The following is a 19,266-nucleotide window of genomic DNA, read 5'->3' on the forward strand; positions in this document are numbered from 1 at the left end:
AGAGATAAAATTTTTTATTTGGTTACGTACGTCAGCTCGCATTAATTACTTCTTCAAAGGAGGCTATGAAATGTTACTGCTGTTTGCTGACATTTCGCTATTGACGCTGAGTGTCCTCAACGGAGACTGAGATGAGGCGTAATACAAAGAAACAACCGATTAACAATAGCGAAATGTAAGCAAACAGCGATAATACTCCTTAGCGTCAAGACTTACGAAGAAGTAACTAATGTAAGTTGATGTATGTAACCAAATGTGAAATTTTATCTCTTAATATTGTAACACTGAAGATGATCTATGTATTAGAATTAGTTTATGTAGAATATATTATTATAATCGTACACATCAACGTAGCTCTTTAGCTCACTTCCTTTTTATAACAATTACGTTTATTTCTGTTCAAAATTAATTCAGGAACCTGATATTCCTGAAAGTTATATAGATGCCAAAATGTATTAATATAATATAATATATTATAAAACTGCTTTATAATATTTAGAGTAAAACTTTAGAAGCATTTAATAGCTTTGATCTTGACATACATTTGTCACTTTTGTTTAGTTCTTTGTAAAAATTAATTTATGAAATTAATATTCCTTGGAGTCATATACGCCAAAATGTATTCACATAATTATTATATAATTTATTATAATCATTCATTCCAATAGCGCTACAGCTCAAATTGAGCTCTAGCAATCTCTTCACATGCCTGTGATATACATACGCTGATTGTACACAGGCATGTGGATCTATACAGTTAAAGCCGATTCCGAACGGTAATTATTTTTGAGAAAGGTTTTCGAGGCAAAAGATACTCTCGGTGGTTTGCCAGACCTCCGGAGAGGAGACGCAAGCGTATGAAAATTTGTTGGTTCTGCCGGAAATCGAACCTCTAACATAACAGACCAGTACGTTGTCTGTTACACCACGCTCGCAATTATTAAATATAATATTTAAGTTATTATATACAGGGTCTCTGTATATAATCGTCCGCATTATCTCTTAAAAACGTATTCTTGAGATAATTTGAAGACGAAAATCCTAATACAAAAATGTTGAGGCTATAATAGTTTTTAAATTAGTAGCGATTAAAGTTCTCAAATCTGCACAGATCTGACATTTCGCGCGCTCAGGCATGTTGATGTGACAAGTGATAAAGGTATTATCACGCGGGCCTTCTCAACAACATCGAGATTATCATACAAATATGTAATGATATTTTTATTAAGAAATCGTTTCTGCTTCTATACCGAATCTATTTGTACATAACGTATGTATAATTAATATAGAAACATATAAAATATTACGAGCTGTCAAAATAAATTCATAATCATATTCATTTTCGTCATATCGACACTTGTTATATCGACATGTCTGAGCATGCGAAATGTCAGCTCTGTGATTCGAGAATTTTAACCGCTACTAATTTAAAAACTATTGTAGCCTCAACATTTTCGTATTAGAATTTTTGTCCAAATTATCGTATTAGGATTTTTCTCCAAATTATCTCAAGAACACATTCTTAAGAGATAATGCGGTAGTGACGGGACATCCTGTATAACAATTATATAACATTTTACATGTTATTATTATGCCATATAAATGTAATGTTCAATAAATGAAAGAACATATAAATGTAATATTTAATAAATGAAAGAACAGCAAACGTTATATAATATCCACGTTACGCGTATCAAACACGTTATATTACCTAAATTTCGTTTTACTATGGCATACGTCTGTGTTTGCTGGGATATATCTGTATTGCAATTTATAAAATCTGTACTTACCATGGCGGCCTCCTCGTCCTTTTTAACAACCTGCTCGATCTCACTTGCTTCCTCGCTCTGTCGCTGCACGTCCAGGAACATGGCCTCCACTTCCTTCGCGGTCACCAGCAGCTTCGGCTGAAGAGCCACCAGGACCTGCTGCATTCTGCTGACCTCTTTCCGAGTGCTGTCCAGCCTGTCGAGGCCACCCTCGTATCTCTTCTTACCCTGCAGTACCTCCTTCCGTTTCCGGTCCAGTAGATCCTTGAACGTGTTGATGAGCTCCAGGTAGGACGTCGGCGTGACGTAATTGTGACGATTCAGCCGTCTCAGGAAGTCCCGCGTCAGTTCCTGCGTGGACGTGTGGAAGTACTGACACATCGCGATGCAGGCGTGACGCTCGTCGCTCGGCATGCTGATCTCGCCCAAAAATTGCGTGGCGACCGCGAGCAGGGCGTCCTCGGGCCAGGGTTGCAGCCAGTCGATGGTGCAACAGTTCACCAACGCGGGAAACTTGCGGATTCGGATGCGGAAGCTGGCGCCGATCGGCGACATCGTCACCACCACGTGCAGGTGCTCGCGCACCGTCTGCACGAAGAAGTTGAAGAGCGCAACCGGGCTGCCGTCCGTCTGCACCGACCTAAACGCGATTCAAAAAAATTAATATCGATCTTTATTAATTATTATTTTAATTATTTTAATTAAAACTGAATTTATTAGTTATTTTGCTTCCATCTTTCTGTCACAATTTTGAATGCTTCTCATATCGCATGTATTTAGCGTACTTTTTTTTATTTTTTGTAATACTATATAACTTTTTGATTTTTAATATCATCAATTTTTTTGAAATTTAGTGCATGTAATATTATAATTTCTTCTGTTTAAATTTTAATATTCAATCTTCCGAGTTTATTAATTAGTTTCATTAAAAGCGTTCTTAATTAATAGGAGAATTTTTTTAACATAAAAAAATTTATTTGTACCATATACATAGAAATCTCTCTTGATATAACTTTAATCTTTTAATTAATGCTAACATTTATCGATAATAAATTAAATCCATTTGAAATAAATATCAGTTTACATGAAGCGAATATTTGAGAAATTGATGTGAAAAATAATTACAAGAATCAGAATTAAAAGATTCAACGGCATTTTCTGTATTTTTATTACTTTACGAAGAGCAGCAGCATAATTATTAATTAATCAAACAATTCCATCCTTTATTATAGAGATTTAATAAATATACGGACTGCGTCACGTAAAGACGCAGTCCGCAATAAATTAATATTATCGCTGATTAATCAAAAATTTAATTATTCAATTTCAATGAAATATTCTATTTGTGGGAGATATAAACCTGTCCCTCTGCCGATCGATGATCCGCATTTTCTCGCAGATCTCGGACTTCTCGTCTGCCGCGAAGAGATTGGGCACCTCGCCGGAATTGAGGAGGTTGCTGATGTCCTCGAGGAAGGTCTCCTCCTTGATCTGCGTGTCCATGAAGAGAAAAACTGTGTGCAAGTCGCTCGCGGCGCTCTTCCGCAGGATGTTCTTCAGGTCCTCGTGCCACTCGTACATGCCGTACTGCTGGGATATCTGCACCTGGAAGAGCTCATAGTCGGATATGTGTGCCGCCAACTTTGTCAGGGATTGCCGACCGGAGCCGCCCATGCCGACCAGAAGAGCGTGGCTGCGCGGCTGCATCATCACCCGGCAGATCTTCGAGAGATGCTCTATTGCGAATCTAAAAGACAAGTTGATTCGTTAAATTAATTCGTCCAACCGTTTAATCTAACAAAATCCACCTTGAGATCTTCACATTCAAAGATCCATAATAAAAAGAAGAGCAGAAAAGGTTTTAAATTGATATCCAATTGCTTACAAAGCTTTAAAAAAATTAAATCTCATTGATTTACGATTAATAGACCTAGAAAAAAGTTGAAAACGTACTGTCAATATCAATTTTTATTTTACTTCTTAAGTTTTCTCGACAGTAATTGATGTAATCTTCAAGTATTGATAATATTTTTTATAAATTTGAAGAAGAATAGATCTCTGTTTGCATATAATTTACATAGTATAATTTTTGCAATGCTAATTCAACGCGATTAAGGTCCCGACCGCGACGGTCTAACTCCACGGCATCGCTGTTTTACGACAATTAAAGCAACACTGAAGATAAAATTAAACGCAATTATTTTCAGATTCATCAATTTTTTTATTGGTTGCACAGAATTATAAATTCTTTTTCAAAATTAAAGTATAGAGACTTATAACGGACTGCAACGGCAACAATTTTACACATAAAAAAAACGAAAAAAGATTAGAAAATTATCGGCTTCTGCAGTCAACTCGTGACACGTGCTGCGTATAAACATTTTAAACTTTGTACATATAAAACAAGCTTGGTTCTCACGGTCAGGATGAAAGAATAATATTATGCTTTTCTAATGAGCGTAGATGCTTTAGTATAAAAAAAAGATGAATCTAAATAGAAATATCATTGTACCTGTATGAGTTCAACATTGATGTAGCAATAAATCAACATGACATAACATGTACACACTATCACATCAATATCGCACACACATATAAATGCACAAATCGTAGGTAAAACAGTAACGCCGTGGAGTTCGGCCGTCGTTTCAGCATCGCCTTGATTTCTTTTCGGATCGATTGAAAATATACCTGAAGAGCACAAGGTCCATTGGCGTCTTCGAGATATCGTTGTACTCGGTGAGATACTCCTCCACCGCTTCGGCGAGCTCGTCCCAGTCTTGAACCTCTGCGTACAATTTCTGTTCGGCGATCGGGTCATAGAAGTCGCAGAAGATGAGATTTCGCAGATGCACCTCCGTTAATTCTACTCCAGGCTCATCCTGTAGATCCTGAAAAAGGCTGTCCATGTCGTCGTCCATGTGCTCCTTTATGGTCTTCCGGATCTGCTCCACCAGCCATCTGCTATCGGCCTCGTCGACCAACCGATCCCCGTAAACTCGGAGCACCTCGTGGACCCATAAACGCTTCATGCTTACCTTAAAAATTTATTAGACAAAAATCATTTAATTTTTTTATGTAACTTTCCATGAAGATAATGTGTGATAGTCTGATATATATATATATATATTTTTTTTTAAAGATAATCGGAATTCTTTAAGAAAGAAGATATAGAAGCAAAAGTATAAATCGCTTTCTTTCTTGAAATAAAAAACGAGTTAGAAAATTTATTTAACTTTACTTTGTATAATTTTCATTCTAATATAATCGACACTGTACCAGATCAATGATGGCCTCAGGGGTGGAGAGCAGCACGCCCTGAATGACCCGCGAGAAGTCGCGCAGATTGAACAGATAATGCGACTTCGCGGGGGTCGGCAGCAGATTTCTCCTGGTCTCCTTGTACACGTCCAGAGTAGCATGGACTATCTGATCGATGCACGGATCGAAGAATTCCGGGAAGCCACGGGTGGTAAAATGCCAGGTGGTGATCCTGCCGAATATGGTGACCAGGACGTCGTCATCGAACTCGGAGATCGCCAGGGTGACAAAGTGCCGTTTGAACCGCGGCGTGACGTCACGTCCGCCAGCTGGCGGACCCATCGCGCACATCAGTTGAATGTCCACGAGCTTGATCGGCACCACTTCCTTCCAGTCGTACCAGGTCCAATGGTCGAGCCATTGACGCAGAAGCTCGATAGGAGGCTGCGCGCCGTATTCTTCTTTCTGCGGCATCGACACGTCGTCCACGAAGACCACCCAGTGCTGACCAGGCGGCGCGCCAAATAGACCTTATCAGAAATAATTATTGGATAATGATGATGATAGTAATAATTATATTGATTATGACGATGATAATGATGATAATAACAATTGAAGATAAAATTAAAGATAAATGTGTCTCTCGATAATGATAATGATAATAACAATTGAAGATAAAATTAAAGATAAATGTGTCTCTCGACAAAACTGGGAATATATATTTCGAATCAATGGCGAAGATGATGAAATTACGAGTATAACTTAATATAAAAACTATTAATATAAACTAACGATTAATATAAAAGCTATTTTCAAAATGATATTTTGTCTGAAGTCTTCTTTGTCTACAGAACTTGTCTCAAAGTTCTTTTTTTATAATACTTCAAGTGATTGCATTTCGAATTACGATAAAAATAACAAAATTATAAAAGCAACTTGACGATAATTTTGAGTAGATCATAAAGGAGAGCATGACAATTTTTTCAGAAAATTTTTTCCAGAATCTACAAGGCTTAATGGCCTAGTAGAATTAACGATGCATTACGATAATTGTAAAAATATTTTCAAAATAGTATTTTGCCTAAAGTCTTCTCTACTTTTAAAATCTTTTTTTTCTTGACGATGCCTCAAGCGGTATTGTTAAGTTGATCATGCAAACTCGACGATAAAGCTTTAACTTCGAGATCACGCGCAAGGAGAAAAAAATTGTTTTCAACTTCGTCCAAGATCTTTTAAAAGCTTAAAGTCTCTCTTAAAATGCCCTTGAGCAAAGTTAAAAATAACTTTCCTTTTTGTGCGATGAAAAAAAATTAACAAGATTTTAATCTCATACTTTAAAATGCTTTTTAGAAAGTGGATTTATGTCTATCTTCTACAAAAACTTAATGGTCCGAAATGGTAAGGTTTAATTTTACTGAAGAAACTGAAACCTTATAGTCATTTTTTTAGCGTTAATAATGTTTGTCTTATTTATACATTGTATACATTTAAATGAAATATTATCATCTGCAAATAACAATTTGGAAAGTGTCAAGATCAATATTTTTAATTGATAATCCTGTTGTTTCGCGCATTCTTTTACTAAAATAATTTCAATAGTAATAAAATTAGTGTATTAAAATATAATAACTAGTAAAAATTAGTTCAATGAAATTAATCTATTAAATTGATGATACATACCTTTCCTCCTTCGGTCCAGCTTGCTCATGATGATATCCTGCGTCTGATTGGCAGTGGTCTGCGCCGAGAATATTACAAAGAGCGGCTTGAAGATCTCCGGATTGTTCTTCTTCAGCAGGAACTCCATGATGTAGACGGATTTTCCGGTGCCTGTCGGTCCGACCAAAAGAACCGGCTTGTGATGGCAAACGAGATACCTGAAGAGATGGAAGTATCGGACGGTCTCCACCGTGCTGACGATGATCTGGTTCACCGGCATGTCTTTGGGGATCGGCGGGACGTCCTTCAGATCCTCCAGCCAGAGTTCCCACCTGCCCTTACCTTCCTTGACGTACTTGTAGTCGAAGACCGAACCATTGGACGGTAGAGGGACTATGTAAGGTTTCTCCGGATCGCCGATTTCCGGCGATATGCCAAAGCGTTGGCACACTTCCGACGGAAATTCGCGTTCCGCCAATGCCCTGAAGAGCATGTCAAACCACTCACGGTAATTGACCATCAGCGTGACGCCCATCGCCCAGATGCACGAGAAAAAGAAGCAGCCCTATGCGAAGAATAACTCCTAAATATTTCTTCATTAAAGTCATTTATGAAAATAATTGAGATATTGAGAGATCCAATGTATGTATAATTAACAAACATTAAATTTTAAAATACTGCGATTATTAGTTTAATGTAATTATAGAATTGTATAATTATATAATTATATAATTATGCGGTTGTAATTCTGTAATTACAATTATACAATTAATTGAATTATAATTATTTTGATGTAATTAATCTCATAATTAATTTGATAATAAAAGTACGGTTAATAACCGGTTTTAAATCAGGATTATAATAGTCAATAAATTAAAATTAATATTTGTTTAGTGTCTTTGTGTTTAAACCATTATTATTGATAAAATAAATAAAAAGTAGCAAAATTCATTTCTTCAAAAAAATGTATTTTTAATCAAAACTTTTTTTCTGTCAATTTAAATTTAAACAGAATTGAAATAAGTGTATAAATTAAGAATAATTATACCTGTTATTTTTTTCATGTTTAAATCGTTATTGCCGATAAAATGAATAAAAAGTAGCAAACTGCATTTCTTCGAGAAATGCGTTTTTAATCAGAATTTTTCTGCCAATTAAAAATTGAAATAACTGTATAACTAAAATTATAAAGGATACCCGTTAATTTCGCAATTTATGTATGTAGTATAATTTAAACTCACTTCAACTTGCGCTCTCATGTCCAAGTCGGAGAGCGCGCTCACATATTTCTCGTTGCGAAAATCGTCCAGGAAGCAGTCGTACAGGTACATAACCGAGCGTGTTAGATTAGCATCCGGCATCGTTATCATTTCCTGCGGGCGGAGAGACCGTGAGAATTTGTAATTTCCAATGGAAACGAGAAAAGTTTCCGCGTATAATACGCGAAGTTTATTTGTTTATTCTTTTGCCAACAATATACATATTCTCTAGACAGAAGTAAATCCAGAAAGGCAATCGTGCGTTGGGTTAAGAATCTGAATGTTTTAAATTTCGGGGGAAAGAGCAATTTCCTTTTTAGTGACCTACCTTTGCACCGCAACGGCGAATCAGATGCAACAGAGGCGGACAGAAGCGCAGGTACATGTCCTTCAAATGGCTCTTAATGTCCTCGGTGAACCTGGGCGGTAATGTGTTCAGCCACGAGATCAAAAGTGGAGTCCAGCCCAGACTCACCGGCTCCATGTAGATCATGCCACACCGTGATACTGTGGCAGGGGACGCAACCTAATAAGCATGATATTCCACTTAAGTATTTGAAAACGTATTTATTTCAGATTTTTATCTTATTACTGATAAATGTCACGAGCACAATTAGAAAAATCATACGGACGCGATACAATGCTTTAAAAGTTTGCAGAAATAATGAAAAGAGATAACATATTGAATCATTTTTATACTGTATCCATCAATTTTTAATTTTTTAAATGTAATTTAAAAATGTAATTCTAATTTTAATATTAATTGTGTTATAAATTTCAAATCCTGTGTTAAGTTATAATTTTTAAGCTCTAATTCCTAAATTCATGCTAAATTTGAAATCTTAAATATATACTTTTATATAATAAATATCTATTTTTAAATATCTATTTTTTAATTTTGAGGTTTTTTTCATTCTGAATGTAACATTTTTAATTTTTATTTCTTTTCTAGGTACCAATACTTTACACAAATTACATTTACATAAATTCAAATTAATAATGCATTTTTTAAACTTTCCGATAGTCGAAAATTTCAAACGACGAAATTCAGCTTTTTGTCTTATTTTTTATAACGTATTTTTTACCTACACCAAATTTCACAGTGATAAGATAATTATTTCCCACAAACGAACATTGATCAAATGTTGAATCGAAATGATTTAATCACGAATTATACCTCCAGATCCATGGGCTCGAAAATCAGGTTGGTCGTCGGCGCGAGCTGGATAATCTCTCCGGACGTGAGGCAGAGCTTCTTATTGTCGTCCAGCACCGTGTTCATATTCTCGATCCAAATCGCGTCCACCGGGCCGTCGAAGATCAGCCACTTCCTATTCAGATTAACAGAAGCGGCGAAAGCGCGGTAGGACACCGCCAGCACCCCGTCGCTCCACTCGTGCGACGCCGGATCGAATTGGCCATACAGCTGGCCCATCGTGATGGCCTTGGGATTGATGACGGTGATCTCCACGCGATGTTCATCCATCAGCTGCCTATCCTCTAAGAAGCCGAGGCAGTCGGCCAGCATTCGGTAGGCCGAGGTCTTACCGCCGAACGGCGGCCCGACGATCATAAAGCCATGGCGCACGATCATCATCTCGTAGATCTGCTGGATCTTCTCCAAAAAGTGATCCGTGCACTGCAAATTCGCCGCGGTGCACGCGTCCCGCGTGCACGCATTGATGTGCGTGTAATCCGGCGTCGGCAGTACGACGCCGGGAAACAGATCCGAGGCTATCCCTGCCGTCAGAAGAAATACATTGGATTTTAAAATTAATCTAAGCAATCAAAAATTGTTTTGTAACTTTTCATCAAGTATATAACACACGTATTCTAAAATTTGCTAGAATGGCTGCGCTAGCTTTGAGATTAAAATTCTCGCAGTCTCTTCAGCGCAATCAAATGGGACTTGCGCAGAAATTACCTCCTATTTAGTCGCTAAATTAATCACGCAAATCCCGAATTTTTTTGCTCCAGCCGTTTCGGAAAAGACAATTATGATTTTTTATTACAATATAGGAATGATAAAATTAATTGATTAATTTTCTTCGTTTACCTCTTTTTTTTAAATATAGTGCTTTCAAGTATATTTAAATTGTAAAAGTAATAATAGTTAAATATTAATAATACTAAAAATAAATTTCGTTTATACAAAATCAAACGTGACTCTAGAGAATCAAAGTTAAGAAGAATTCTCTCCAAATTTTTGAAAAAGTTTATAATTTGATTTTGATATTTCCTATATTTTGAAATTAATTTAGTAATTTAATTTTTGTAGTAAGATTTTTATGTGTTTTATTTTCTGAATGATGTATATTTCAGTAAAAAATTTACGAAGAGCGAGTCAAACAATCGGAGAAATAATTTTTCTTGAAAAAAGAAAAAAACATACCTTCAAAGAGCGGCAGATCGTGGACCAGGAATTTCGGCTGATTAACGTCCAGAATACTCCTCAGCATCAAGATGTCCTCGGACTCATCGGGATAGCGAAGCTTCAGATTACCGGCGGCGATCAGCACGGATTTAACCGCCCTCATGCCGTAATCGTAGTGATGCTGACTGCTGAGCTGCTCCGAGCAGAGCTTGTAAGCGGTGACGATCTTCACGGCCAACGGTCTACCGTTGTAGAAGCCGTAGGAGTATAAGGTGTTCTCCGCGATAAGAGCATAATCGGGCACCATCATCGCCACCGGGCGGAAGAGGGCCTTAAGATTGTCCGGCAGTTCGGTCCTGCCGGCGTAGCCCGGATTCATGGTGATGAATATGGCGCAGGTGGGGTCGAGGAAGATCTCCGTGCCCTCGAAGATCATCTTCTCGGCGCCGGCGTTAATCGCGCACTGGATCGTCAGGATCTGCTGCGCGATGACCGACAGTACCTCCAAGTCGATCCGATTGAACTCGTCGAAGCAGGACCAGGCGCCGCACGAGGCCAGACCCTTGAAGAACTTGCCCAGCGCGATGTAGTCGAGGCCCTCGGAGCAGTTGAAGACCACGCACTGCTTGGCGACCGCCTTCGCCAGGTCCTTCGTGGTCTCTGTCTTGCCGGTGCCGGCCGGTCCCTCGGGCGCACCGCCCAGGTGAAGGCTCAGGGCGCCGAAGAGAGTGCGGTAGCATCGATCTGTCAGCGGAGTGATCACCAGGCGAGACGTGTTACCGAGGTACTCGCAGCCGTAGCGTATGTATGAATTGATCATGTACGCCCACATATTGTCCTCCTGCTCGAATGAAACGAAATAATCATAGGATAATGCAGGATTGGAAGTAAAACGTAAAAAATTAAAGATATAAAATAAATATAACATATCAATTGGCCAAGCTACTGATATGAGTTATATAAATATAATTGTAATTGTAAACGCTAATGTGTAATTTTTTGCATTTGTAATAAATTTAATTGATTTAGTAAATTATGAATTTAAAAAGTTAAAATTAAGTATTTTAGCAGAAGGATTATGTTAGATTTTTTTTTCAAATTTTCAGAAAAAAGTAAATTTCTCTACATTACATAAGAAATAGTTGAAAACACATTAGAGTTGCGTATTCTTGAAACTAAAATTTTGCAACGTACGTAATTTAACAAATATAATTAACAAATGTGATTTAAATATGTAATTTAAATATTAATTAAATAAACGCACCAGCCAGTAGTATCTAAGCTGGCATAGCCATTTGAAGTCGGTATTTTTTACAACTTGCTCCTTGTACAGTTCCGCGAGAACATCCTTGCTGTGAACGTCTATAGTAACGAGCGCCTCTGAAAGAGACAAACATTTAAGAACTTCCAATTAATACGAAACACATTACTAAAAGATACTCTAAAAAATGTAAAGATTTACATACCCAAGGTAATGCGATTCTGCTTTGAGAGGGTTCCCCTGATCAGCAGAATGATGTCGTTCAACTCCTTCTGGCACTGGTCCAAGTATTTCTCCAAACCGGCCACTCCCTTCAGCATCGCCTCCTCGACTTGTTGCGTCCAGTACGTCTGGCCCACGCAGAGAATGGTCTGACCGGGCCACTCGAGGACCCAGGCCGTCCTCACCTTGAGGTGATACGCCAGTATCGCTTGATACACCATGTGACGCACGCTCTTCCGCATCTCCGCCTCGAGCTCGGCTAACCACTTCTCGACTTGCCCTCGGGCCATGGCAGTGGATATAACCTCCAGAATAGCGACCTCTTCGCCTTCCGTGGATCGCATCGCCAGCACCTCGAGGTCTACGTTGAACTTCAGTCGAGCTATGCCTTCGAAGCATTTCTTCAGATGCGGCTGCACGCTGAAGAACAACATCATTCGATAACAGAAAGAAATAATCTTATCCGCGAAGTCGTCTAAATTAGACATCATAAAATAAAGTTGTTTATAAACAATTCATTTAAATTGTGATTGTATTTTTTCTCAGAAAAATATCAAGTAGAAAAGCTAGTCTATTTTATTTCTTTTGTTAGCAAAAATTAAAATTAATAAAATTAATACAAATTAAGACGTAGGTATCTAAAATAGAAATTAATAAACATGAATAAATATAATTATACCAAACTGTACAAAATTAAAATTATTACAAATTTTATATAAAATTAGAAATAAAATTAGAAACTAAAATTGACTTGTTAATTGTTATTGTTATATTCACTTCACTTGATATTTCTTAACTTATATTTATAATTTAATTATAAACGACTTACCGCGTGGGATCCTTCGTCTCGGAGAGAATCTCGAGCAGTTCGTCGTTGGAGAGGAAGAAGAATCTGGGGAAGAAGAGCCTCTTCTTCTCCAGGTATTCGTTCAGACCTTTTTGAATTAGCTCCAACAGCCCGTAGCTCTTCTTCAGCCGCTCCAGCATCTTCTCGATCTCGACGATTGCGAGAACGAGCGGCTCGCTGTGGACGTTCTTCATGATGTCCCGCCATATCTTGTCGACCTGCGCGAACTTTCGCCCTTCTTCCGGCATCTGCTGCTGGATATCCGGCGAGGTGAAGATTGGCTCCAAGTACATCCACGTGCCCTGCACCTTCAGCCACTGGTCCAGAATATCCTCCAGCAAGCGCAACGTCTTCTCCCATTTGCTGAAGTTAAAAAGTATCACGTAACAAAATATTAAATGATTTTCATTATACACATATCACAAATGTTACAAATATGGAACTAATAAAATAAAATTAATAATTTCATCAATTATAACGTAATAATAAAAAATATAACTTACAATATTTTTAGAAGTATAACATGACACCGATATATACGTGTAATATAAATATATATTAAAATAAAATTGGATTCAAGACCCTCGGAAACATTAATTCATTATTTTCAACATATTAGAATCGCAATTAATTCTTACAGTATTCTAGCCTCAAAGGGCTTGATGTAGGGTGAGTTCTTGATAGTCACCGTCTTCGTGATGTGATCATCCAGCAGGAGTTGTATCTCGTCGACGCTGGCAATGACGTAGGTGCCGGTGTCCTTGTAAGGATTCACCGTAAAAATCAGGTCGGTCCAGTCTCGCTGCATCTTGTCCATGCCCTTCTCCAGAGTGTCCTCTTTCGTGGCGGCCTCCGAGATGCCCTCGAATTGCGCGATGTAGGCCTCCAGACCCATACCCAGGACCTTGCCCAGCGTCAGATCGGGGTCGTACTTGATGGGAACGCCCGTGATCGCCGAGATCAGTTCCCAGTGCCGCGTCTTCAGCCCGGGATTGCCCAGGGTCATCACCGCCGGCATCCGCTCCTTAAACTCCTCGATCCTCTCGCGAACCGCGGCCGCCAGGTCACGCACGGCCGGCTCCTGGAACCCTTTCTCTAGCTTGTAGATCGTCCTGAATACGATTTTACATACCGTCAAAAAACCAAAGCGATACAAGTGCAGTGTAATAGTAATATAAATAACATTATTGTTAAACAGTTTTGTGTATCAAAATTAAATTAATTTTAGCTAATTAATTATAATCAATTATGAAAAAAGGGATAGATATTATTACTGTAGAATTTTTTAATAATTCTCATCTTTATCTTTTATTTTTTGCCAAGATTTCTTAAGACTTGAAATTTTTATTGCAACAAATTTTATCTTCCATTTTGTTATAATTTTTTAGATCCGATTATTGACCTGTAATACGTTGCTACATCGTTGTCGATCTCCTCGGGGTTGTGGGTGCCAATCGTGCTGTTTATCCACAAGTCGTATTTGGTCAAGTACTCGCAGATGCAGTCGAAGAGCTTCTTGAAGGGTTGCAAACGATCGGCAATCTGTTTGCGCAGCGGATACTGCGTGATCTCCCAGTTGAAGGAGGCCTCCTCCTCGTTGAACTTTTCGATCTTGTCCATCGCCGTGATCAGCCGGTTCTCCAAAGCTTGCGCCCTGCGCTGGTACCGATACACCTCCTCGATGTTGCCCCAATATTTCATCTCCTCCACTTGTTTCACGTACGAGTCCAATTCCTCCACGAATCTCAGATATCGAACTGTAAAAAAAAAGAACGAACTTTGCCTTTCGAAATATTTATCATGGCGCTTAATATTAACGTTAAAAATTAATTGAAGAACGCAAATGCGAATCATGTAAACGCATGTAAAAAAATTGTTTTTTAATGAGTCCAATTTTTAATCATTAAAAATCTAACCAATCCAACTTTTAAAAAATCAAATATTCAATTCTTTTTACAGAAGTGATTGATATTTTTAGAAGGAAATTAATTTATTTCTGTATAAAATTCTACGTGCCTCAGTTTAAATTATTGGGAGTAGTTTTATATATTATACATATATTGTATATATACAGGATGTTCGGTACTCAATAGTAAAGCGCTCGTGGGCAGGTAGAGTGGGCTAAGCTGAATCGAAAAGTCCTCTACCATTTTATTTTCTTTGCATTATCAAGGTATTAATTATTTTTATAAAAATTTATACCAAATATATAAAAAAATATCGTACATTACATCTTTCCTAAACCATTGATCATTTTAGTCACTTTAAGCTTGTTTTACGAAACTTAAAATTATTTGAAAATTAAATTAAGAATTTCAAACAATTAAAGCCAATAAGTTCTTGACATATATATACGTTTTAGGATGCTTGTAGCATCATCGAATTTAATATGTGATATTATTTCTGTTTTAAGAATGCTCATAATTGCGTTCTTAAAGTATCGAATCAGTAATCAACGCGTTTGTTGACGAGTTTTACGTTGACTGAATTTAAATATAATTAAAAATATTACTAGGCAACCAACATCAGTCCCGGATTTGGCTCTTTCCGCCTTAATTACTTATTGTAAATTAATTGAGATTGTTGCTCCGGAATCGGAGTAATCATGGAAGTGTACCTTTCAGCGCATCTTGGTACTCCCGCGTCTTGTTCTCGACGATCATCCGGTTGTCCTCGAGGATCTGGGGCATTCTGTGATACCATTGGAAGGCCACGCTGTTGTTACTTATCTCGCTCTCCGTTAACAGCCAGTAATCCGACAGGAACGCGATGTGCTCGATCACGTCCAGCAGTCTGAGCTCCAGGCTCTTTAGAGTGACGTCATTGGTAGTTCGAATGAACTTGATGAGTTCCATCAGAGCCGCGGTATTGGGAGGCGGGGTGAGGGCTCGTCCGGATATAGCTTCATATTCCGCTGTGACACTGTGATACAGATTTAGTTTGAGAGAATTGAACTCCATATATAACGTTCTCCGAGATAGGGAATTGGTCGGGGAAACTCAAATTAACTTTACACGAAACAACTCCGAAGTTACTCCGCAATTAATTCCATGCGCTAAATGTAAAAAGAAATTACACTCTATGCACGTTTCGTCATTATAATCGTTGCGTTAATAAATAGAATATAAAATACCTTATGTACGAAATTCAAATTATTATGTATACATTTGCCGTTAATTAAAAGCTAACGAATTAAAAGAAAAGTTAAAGACAAGGATTACCAAAGATTCTTAATCAATGACGCTTAATTAAAAGTCTTATTATTAAGTGCATATAAAATATTTAACATTCACTTCTTTGTCGTGTTCTGGTATCGGTCGATAAGTCGGTGAATTAGAAGTCCTTTGAAATGCTCGACGTTCTCCACCACGGCCGTGATGAAGAATGCGTGAGAAACTTCGAATAATCCCGCGAAAACCGTCCTCTCGATCTCGATCGGTATTCCTCCGGCGAGATCGTGATAGTGTTTGATCTGCGTCTCGTACTCCCTCAGCTTCATCCTCTCGTTCAGCAAGAAAGCCTCCGTCCGGCCGAGTTCTTCGCCGTTGTAGAGATGCGCGTATCTGCAGAGAAGAAGAAAAAAAAAAGAAACGGAATTAAGTCATCGAGTCGCGTCGTTTATCGTAGCCGCGCCTGCGACAATGGGATCGATAAGCACCTTCTCAATTCTGCCATCTTCCGCTCCGGGATTATTCTCTCGCGATCGATCAACCGATTTATCTGTCCCTTGAGCTGCTCCACGATGGGCTGCGATATCTGCGGCTGCAAACCGTACAGAGAGCCGTTTGCAATAATCGTTTGAAAGACGAGTACTTTTATAACTTCACAAATTATTATGTAAAAAATAAAATCCACGAATACATACATAATTTTATTGCCACATAATGAATCATGAATTTATAAAAAGGTGGTCTTTTAAATTATTACTGCAAATAATAATTGTGTGTAGCAATTATTATGTATAAATTTAAATGATTATCATTAATATTTAAATAATACTTTTTATTGTATATCTATAAACAATGATTTAAAGTATATAAATTAGTGTCTATATTCTAAATAGTTATGTAATAATGACTTAAAAGATGGGGGAGAAATAATTTTATTTGGCAATTCATATTTTACGATAAAAAGTCTCAAAATAGGAAGTCGGTTCTCCGCTTGGCTCTCCATATTTTATGATGCGGAACCTTAAGGAATTCTTGAGGTCCTGCCCAATCGAGATAGAGCTGCGTCTCCAATCTTTCAAAATTCCTCACAGCGTTGCATATCGTCTCGAGAATGTTGCAAAGCGATTCCTTGAATTTGTCGAAGGACGGCTCGAAAGCGAGCTCCTTGAAGATCACGACGATGTTCACCTTAAAGTAGCAGGCTACGGGCTGTGAAGAAACATAAAAGGAATGGTACACATTCTGTCGAGACATCAGTCGGAAATTTTTCACGAAAATCAAGATGTGAACATTGAAATCCTAGGAAAAATTAATTGTCGTAATAATCTACTTTTACAAAAATCAGATAAAGATGAAGTTGAAGGTTTAAAATATAAATGGCTAAGAAAAACTTATTTTTCTAAATAGTATTCACTTATTAATCTGCAAAATAAATGTCAGTCGAAAATTTAGCGTGAAAATAGAGATAAAAGCAAAAGTAGAAATTTTAAGAAAAATTAATTGTCACAATAATCTAATTTATAAAAATAAGATAAAAGTGAAGTTAAAGTTTTAAAATCTAAGGAAAACTATTATTTTTTTGAATCGAAGACTACATGAGAATTAAGATAAAAGCAAAAATAAAAATCTATCTATTTCTCTAAAAATTAGTTAAAGTTTTAAATAAAGTTTAAACTCTAAGGAAAAAAGAAGTCATTACTTTTTTTAATCCGCTCACAATCGGCACGCAAGGGATGCGGAACAGACGACTTGTGAGCTTTCGTCAGCTGTACGTCATTTATTGTTTATTTATTTTTAAACCTCCAGTTGACTGTCGTAACATCTGGGTTACGCGCGCGCGATAGGGGCTCAAGGCTCAACGAGCGGACGAGCCTTGAAAAGCCTTTGATAAGCAGAAATTGATGGAAATTGTGTCTCGGAGCGTTCCAATAACACGCGCGCGCCGCGACAGCGGATAAGCGAAGGAAGGAAACGCCGAACGCGTGTGCGTGTGCTTCCTCTCGTCTGGAAATGATTTCACGTCGATCGGTCGCGGGATGGGACAGATATACGTGTATTGCGTGTGTATGTTCACCTTGCCGTTCACGACGTAATTAACGAAATCCCGCAGAGAACGCTTGCAGACACTTAAAAGCTGCGACTCCATCAGCTTGCTGGCGCAGTCGAAGAACCGCTTGAACTGCCTGCGCCGCAGCGGGCTGGGTACCATCTTCTTCCTGTTGTTCTGCAAAGGAATCGGGATAAGGAATCGGTGAAACACGGTGGGACACTTGTCGCTCTTAAACGAATTTATTAGTTAGATTATGAGCGAAATTAAGGAACAAATAAACAAAGAAAGAGAAAACCGAGGATTAACTGTTATATTTATTCCAATTCAGCCGTCGAACGCGCTATAAATTAATGTAGATAAATACTCAGGTAAATAAGAGAAATAAGAAGAAAGCCCATATAAGCTTCCATTAATGGGGAAAAAATTCAAAAGTGAGAATCAAGCGAAATAAATCACTAATTTAACTGATTTTTTTTCATGTTTTAAGGCGACGTTAATTAAAGTTATTCTTGCTTTACCACGAGAAATATCTCTTGGATCCCGATGTACCAGGCTTTCACCAGAATTCGCCGATTGGCGACGATCTGACGAGCGATTAGTGTGTGAAAATTCGCCAGATCCCAGCTCTCCTCATGCGCGATGACGTGCTCCAAATTGATCAGCCGAAATTGACTGAAAGAATTGACGTTTCTCGATAAAACGGGTCACCGCAGCGACAGCGCGAATCGGGCGTTATTCGTAATTTGGATCGATACCTGTAATCGCGGACCCACTGCTCCAGAGTCATCCGCATACATGGATTTATCAGATACAGCTCGGCGTGCAGAATTCTGCGACAATCCTCCACGTGCTTCCGCGAGTCCAGCTGGACGCTCAGCTCGTCCATCTGAATCGCGTCCAGCTGCAACGCGTTCGACAAAAATTAAATCGTCGATGACAAGAGTTACGATCTCCATTTTGCATTTCGCAGCTTATAAAACAGGCATTGCGCCAATAAAATAAAATAAATTATTGGACATTCAGTATGTTTTTGTTGCTGCAATAATTAAATCGTATGTTGAAATAAAAAAAACTCGCCACTGAATAAATAAAATCGACAAAGTTTCATTCTGATTTTGTAAGTTATATTTTTTACAAATTTAAGCCTTAATATTTCATGTCGAAGTATTCAGACTTAAATTTAAATATCTCGAATCCAAAATTTTCATTCTAATTTTTTAATTTACATCTTTATACAATATTCATATTAAAATATTAAACTTAAACTTAAGGCTTAAACTTGAATATCTAAAAGCAAAGTTTCTCTATTCTAATTAAAATTTATATGTTAATGTTTTAAACAATTTAAGCCTTAATATCTCATATCAAAATATCAAAGCTTTAATATTTGGGGG

At 37.8% G+C, this 19,266-nt stretch overlaps 1 protein-coding gene across 1 annotated transcript in view; it reads right to left on the minus strand.

Moving 5' to 3' along the window:
* LOC105454532 (dynein heavy chain 7, axonemal-like) overlaps nucleotides 1-19,266 on the minus strand; it is a 43,411-nt gene that overhangs the window by 21,879 nt on the left and 2,266 nt on the right. Inside the window, exons 4-24 of the mRNA XM_011697205.1 lie at nucleotides 18,628-18,773; nucleotides 18,391-18,544; nucleotides 17,897-18,046; nucleotides 16,795-17,031; nucleotides 16,311-16,414; nucleotides 15,946-16,215; nucleotides 15,270-15,574; nucleotides 14,055-14,409; nucleotides 13,291-13,764; nucleotides 12,635-13,015; nucleotides 11,789-12,225; nucleotides 11,587-11,702; nucleotides 10,341-11,163; nucleotides 9,126-9,688; nucleotides 8,277-8,474; nucleotides 7,931-8,062; nucleotides 6,711-7,254; nucleotides 5,049-5,560; nucleotides 4,461-4,807; nucleotides 3,130-3,516; nucleotides 1,791-2,409 (exon numbers count right to left, since the gene is read on the minus strand). Of these exons, the coding sequence (XP_011695507.1) occupies nucleotides 1,791-2,409; nucleotides 3,130-3,516; nucleotides 4,461-4,807; nucleotides 5,049-5,560; nucleotides 6,711-7,254; nucleotides 7,931-8,062; nucleotides 8,277-8,474; nucleotides 9,126-9,688; nucleotides 10,341-11,163; nucleotides 11,587-11,702; nucleotides 11,789-12,225; nucleotides 12,635-13,015; nucleotides 13,291-13,764; nucleotides 14,055-14,409; nucleotides 15,270-15,574; nucleotides 15,946-16,215; nucleotides 16,311-16,414; nucleotides 16,795-17,031; nucleotides 17,897-18,046; nucleotides 18,391-18,544; nucleotides 18,628-18,773 (7,254 nt within the window). The remainder of the gene's footprint in view (nucleotides 1-1,790; nucleotides 2,410-3,129; nucleotides 3,517-4,460; nucleotides 4,808-5,048; nucleotides 5,561-6,710; nucleotides 7,255-7,930; nucleotides 8,063-8,276; nucleotides 8,475-9,125; nucleotides 9,689-10,340; nucleotides 11,164-11,586; nucleotides 11,703-11,788; nucleotides 12,226-12,634; nucleotides 13,016-13,290; nucleotides 13,765-14,054; nucleotides 14,410-15,269; nucleotides 15,575-15,945; nucleotides 16,216-16,310; nucleotides 16,415-16,794; nucleotides 17,032-17,896; nucleotides 18,047-18,390; nucleotides 18,545-18,627; nucleotides 18,774-19,266) is intronic.

Source organism: Wasmannia auropunctata, unplaced genomic scaffold (assembly GCF_000956235.1).
Source record: "Wasmannia auropunctata unplaced genomic scaffold, wasmannia.A_1.0 LD335985.1, whole genome shotgun sequence".
NCBI classification, from domain to species: domain Eukaryota; kingdom Metazoa; phylum Arthropoda; class Insecta; order Hymenoptera; family Formicidae; genus Wasmannia; species Wasmannia auropunctata.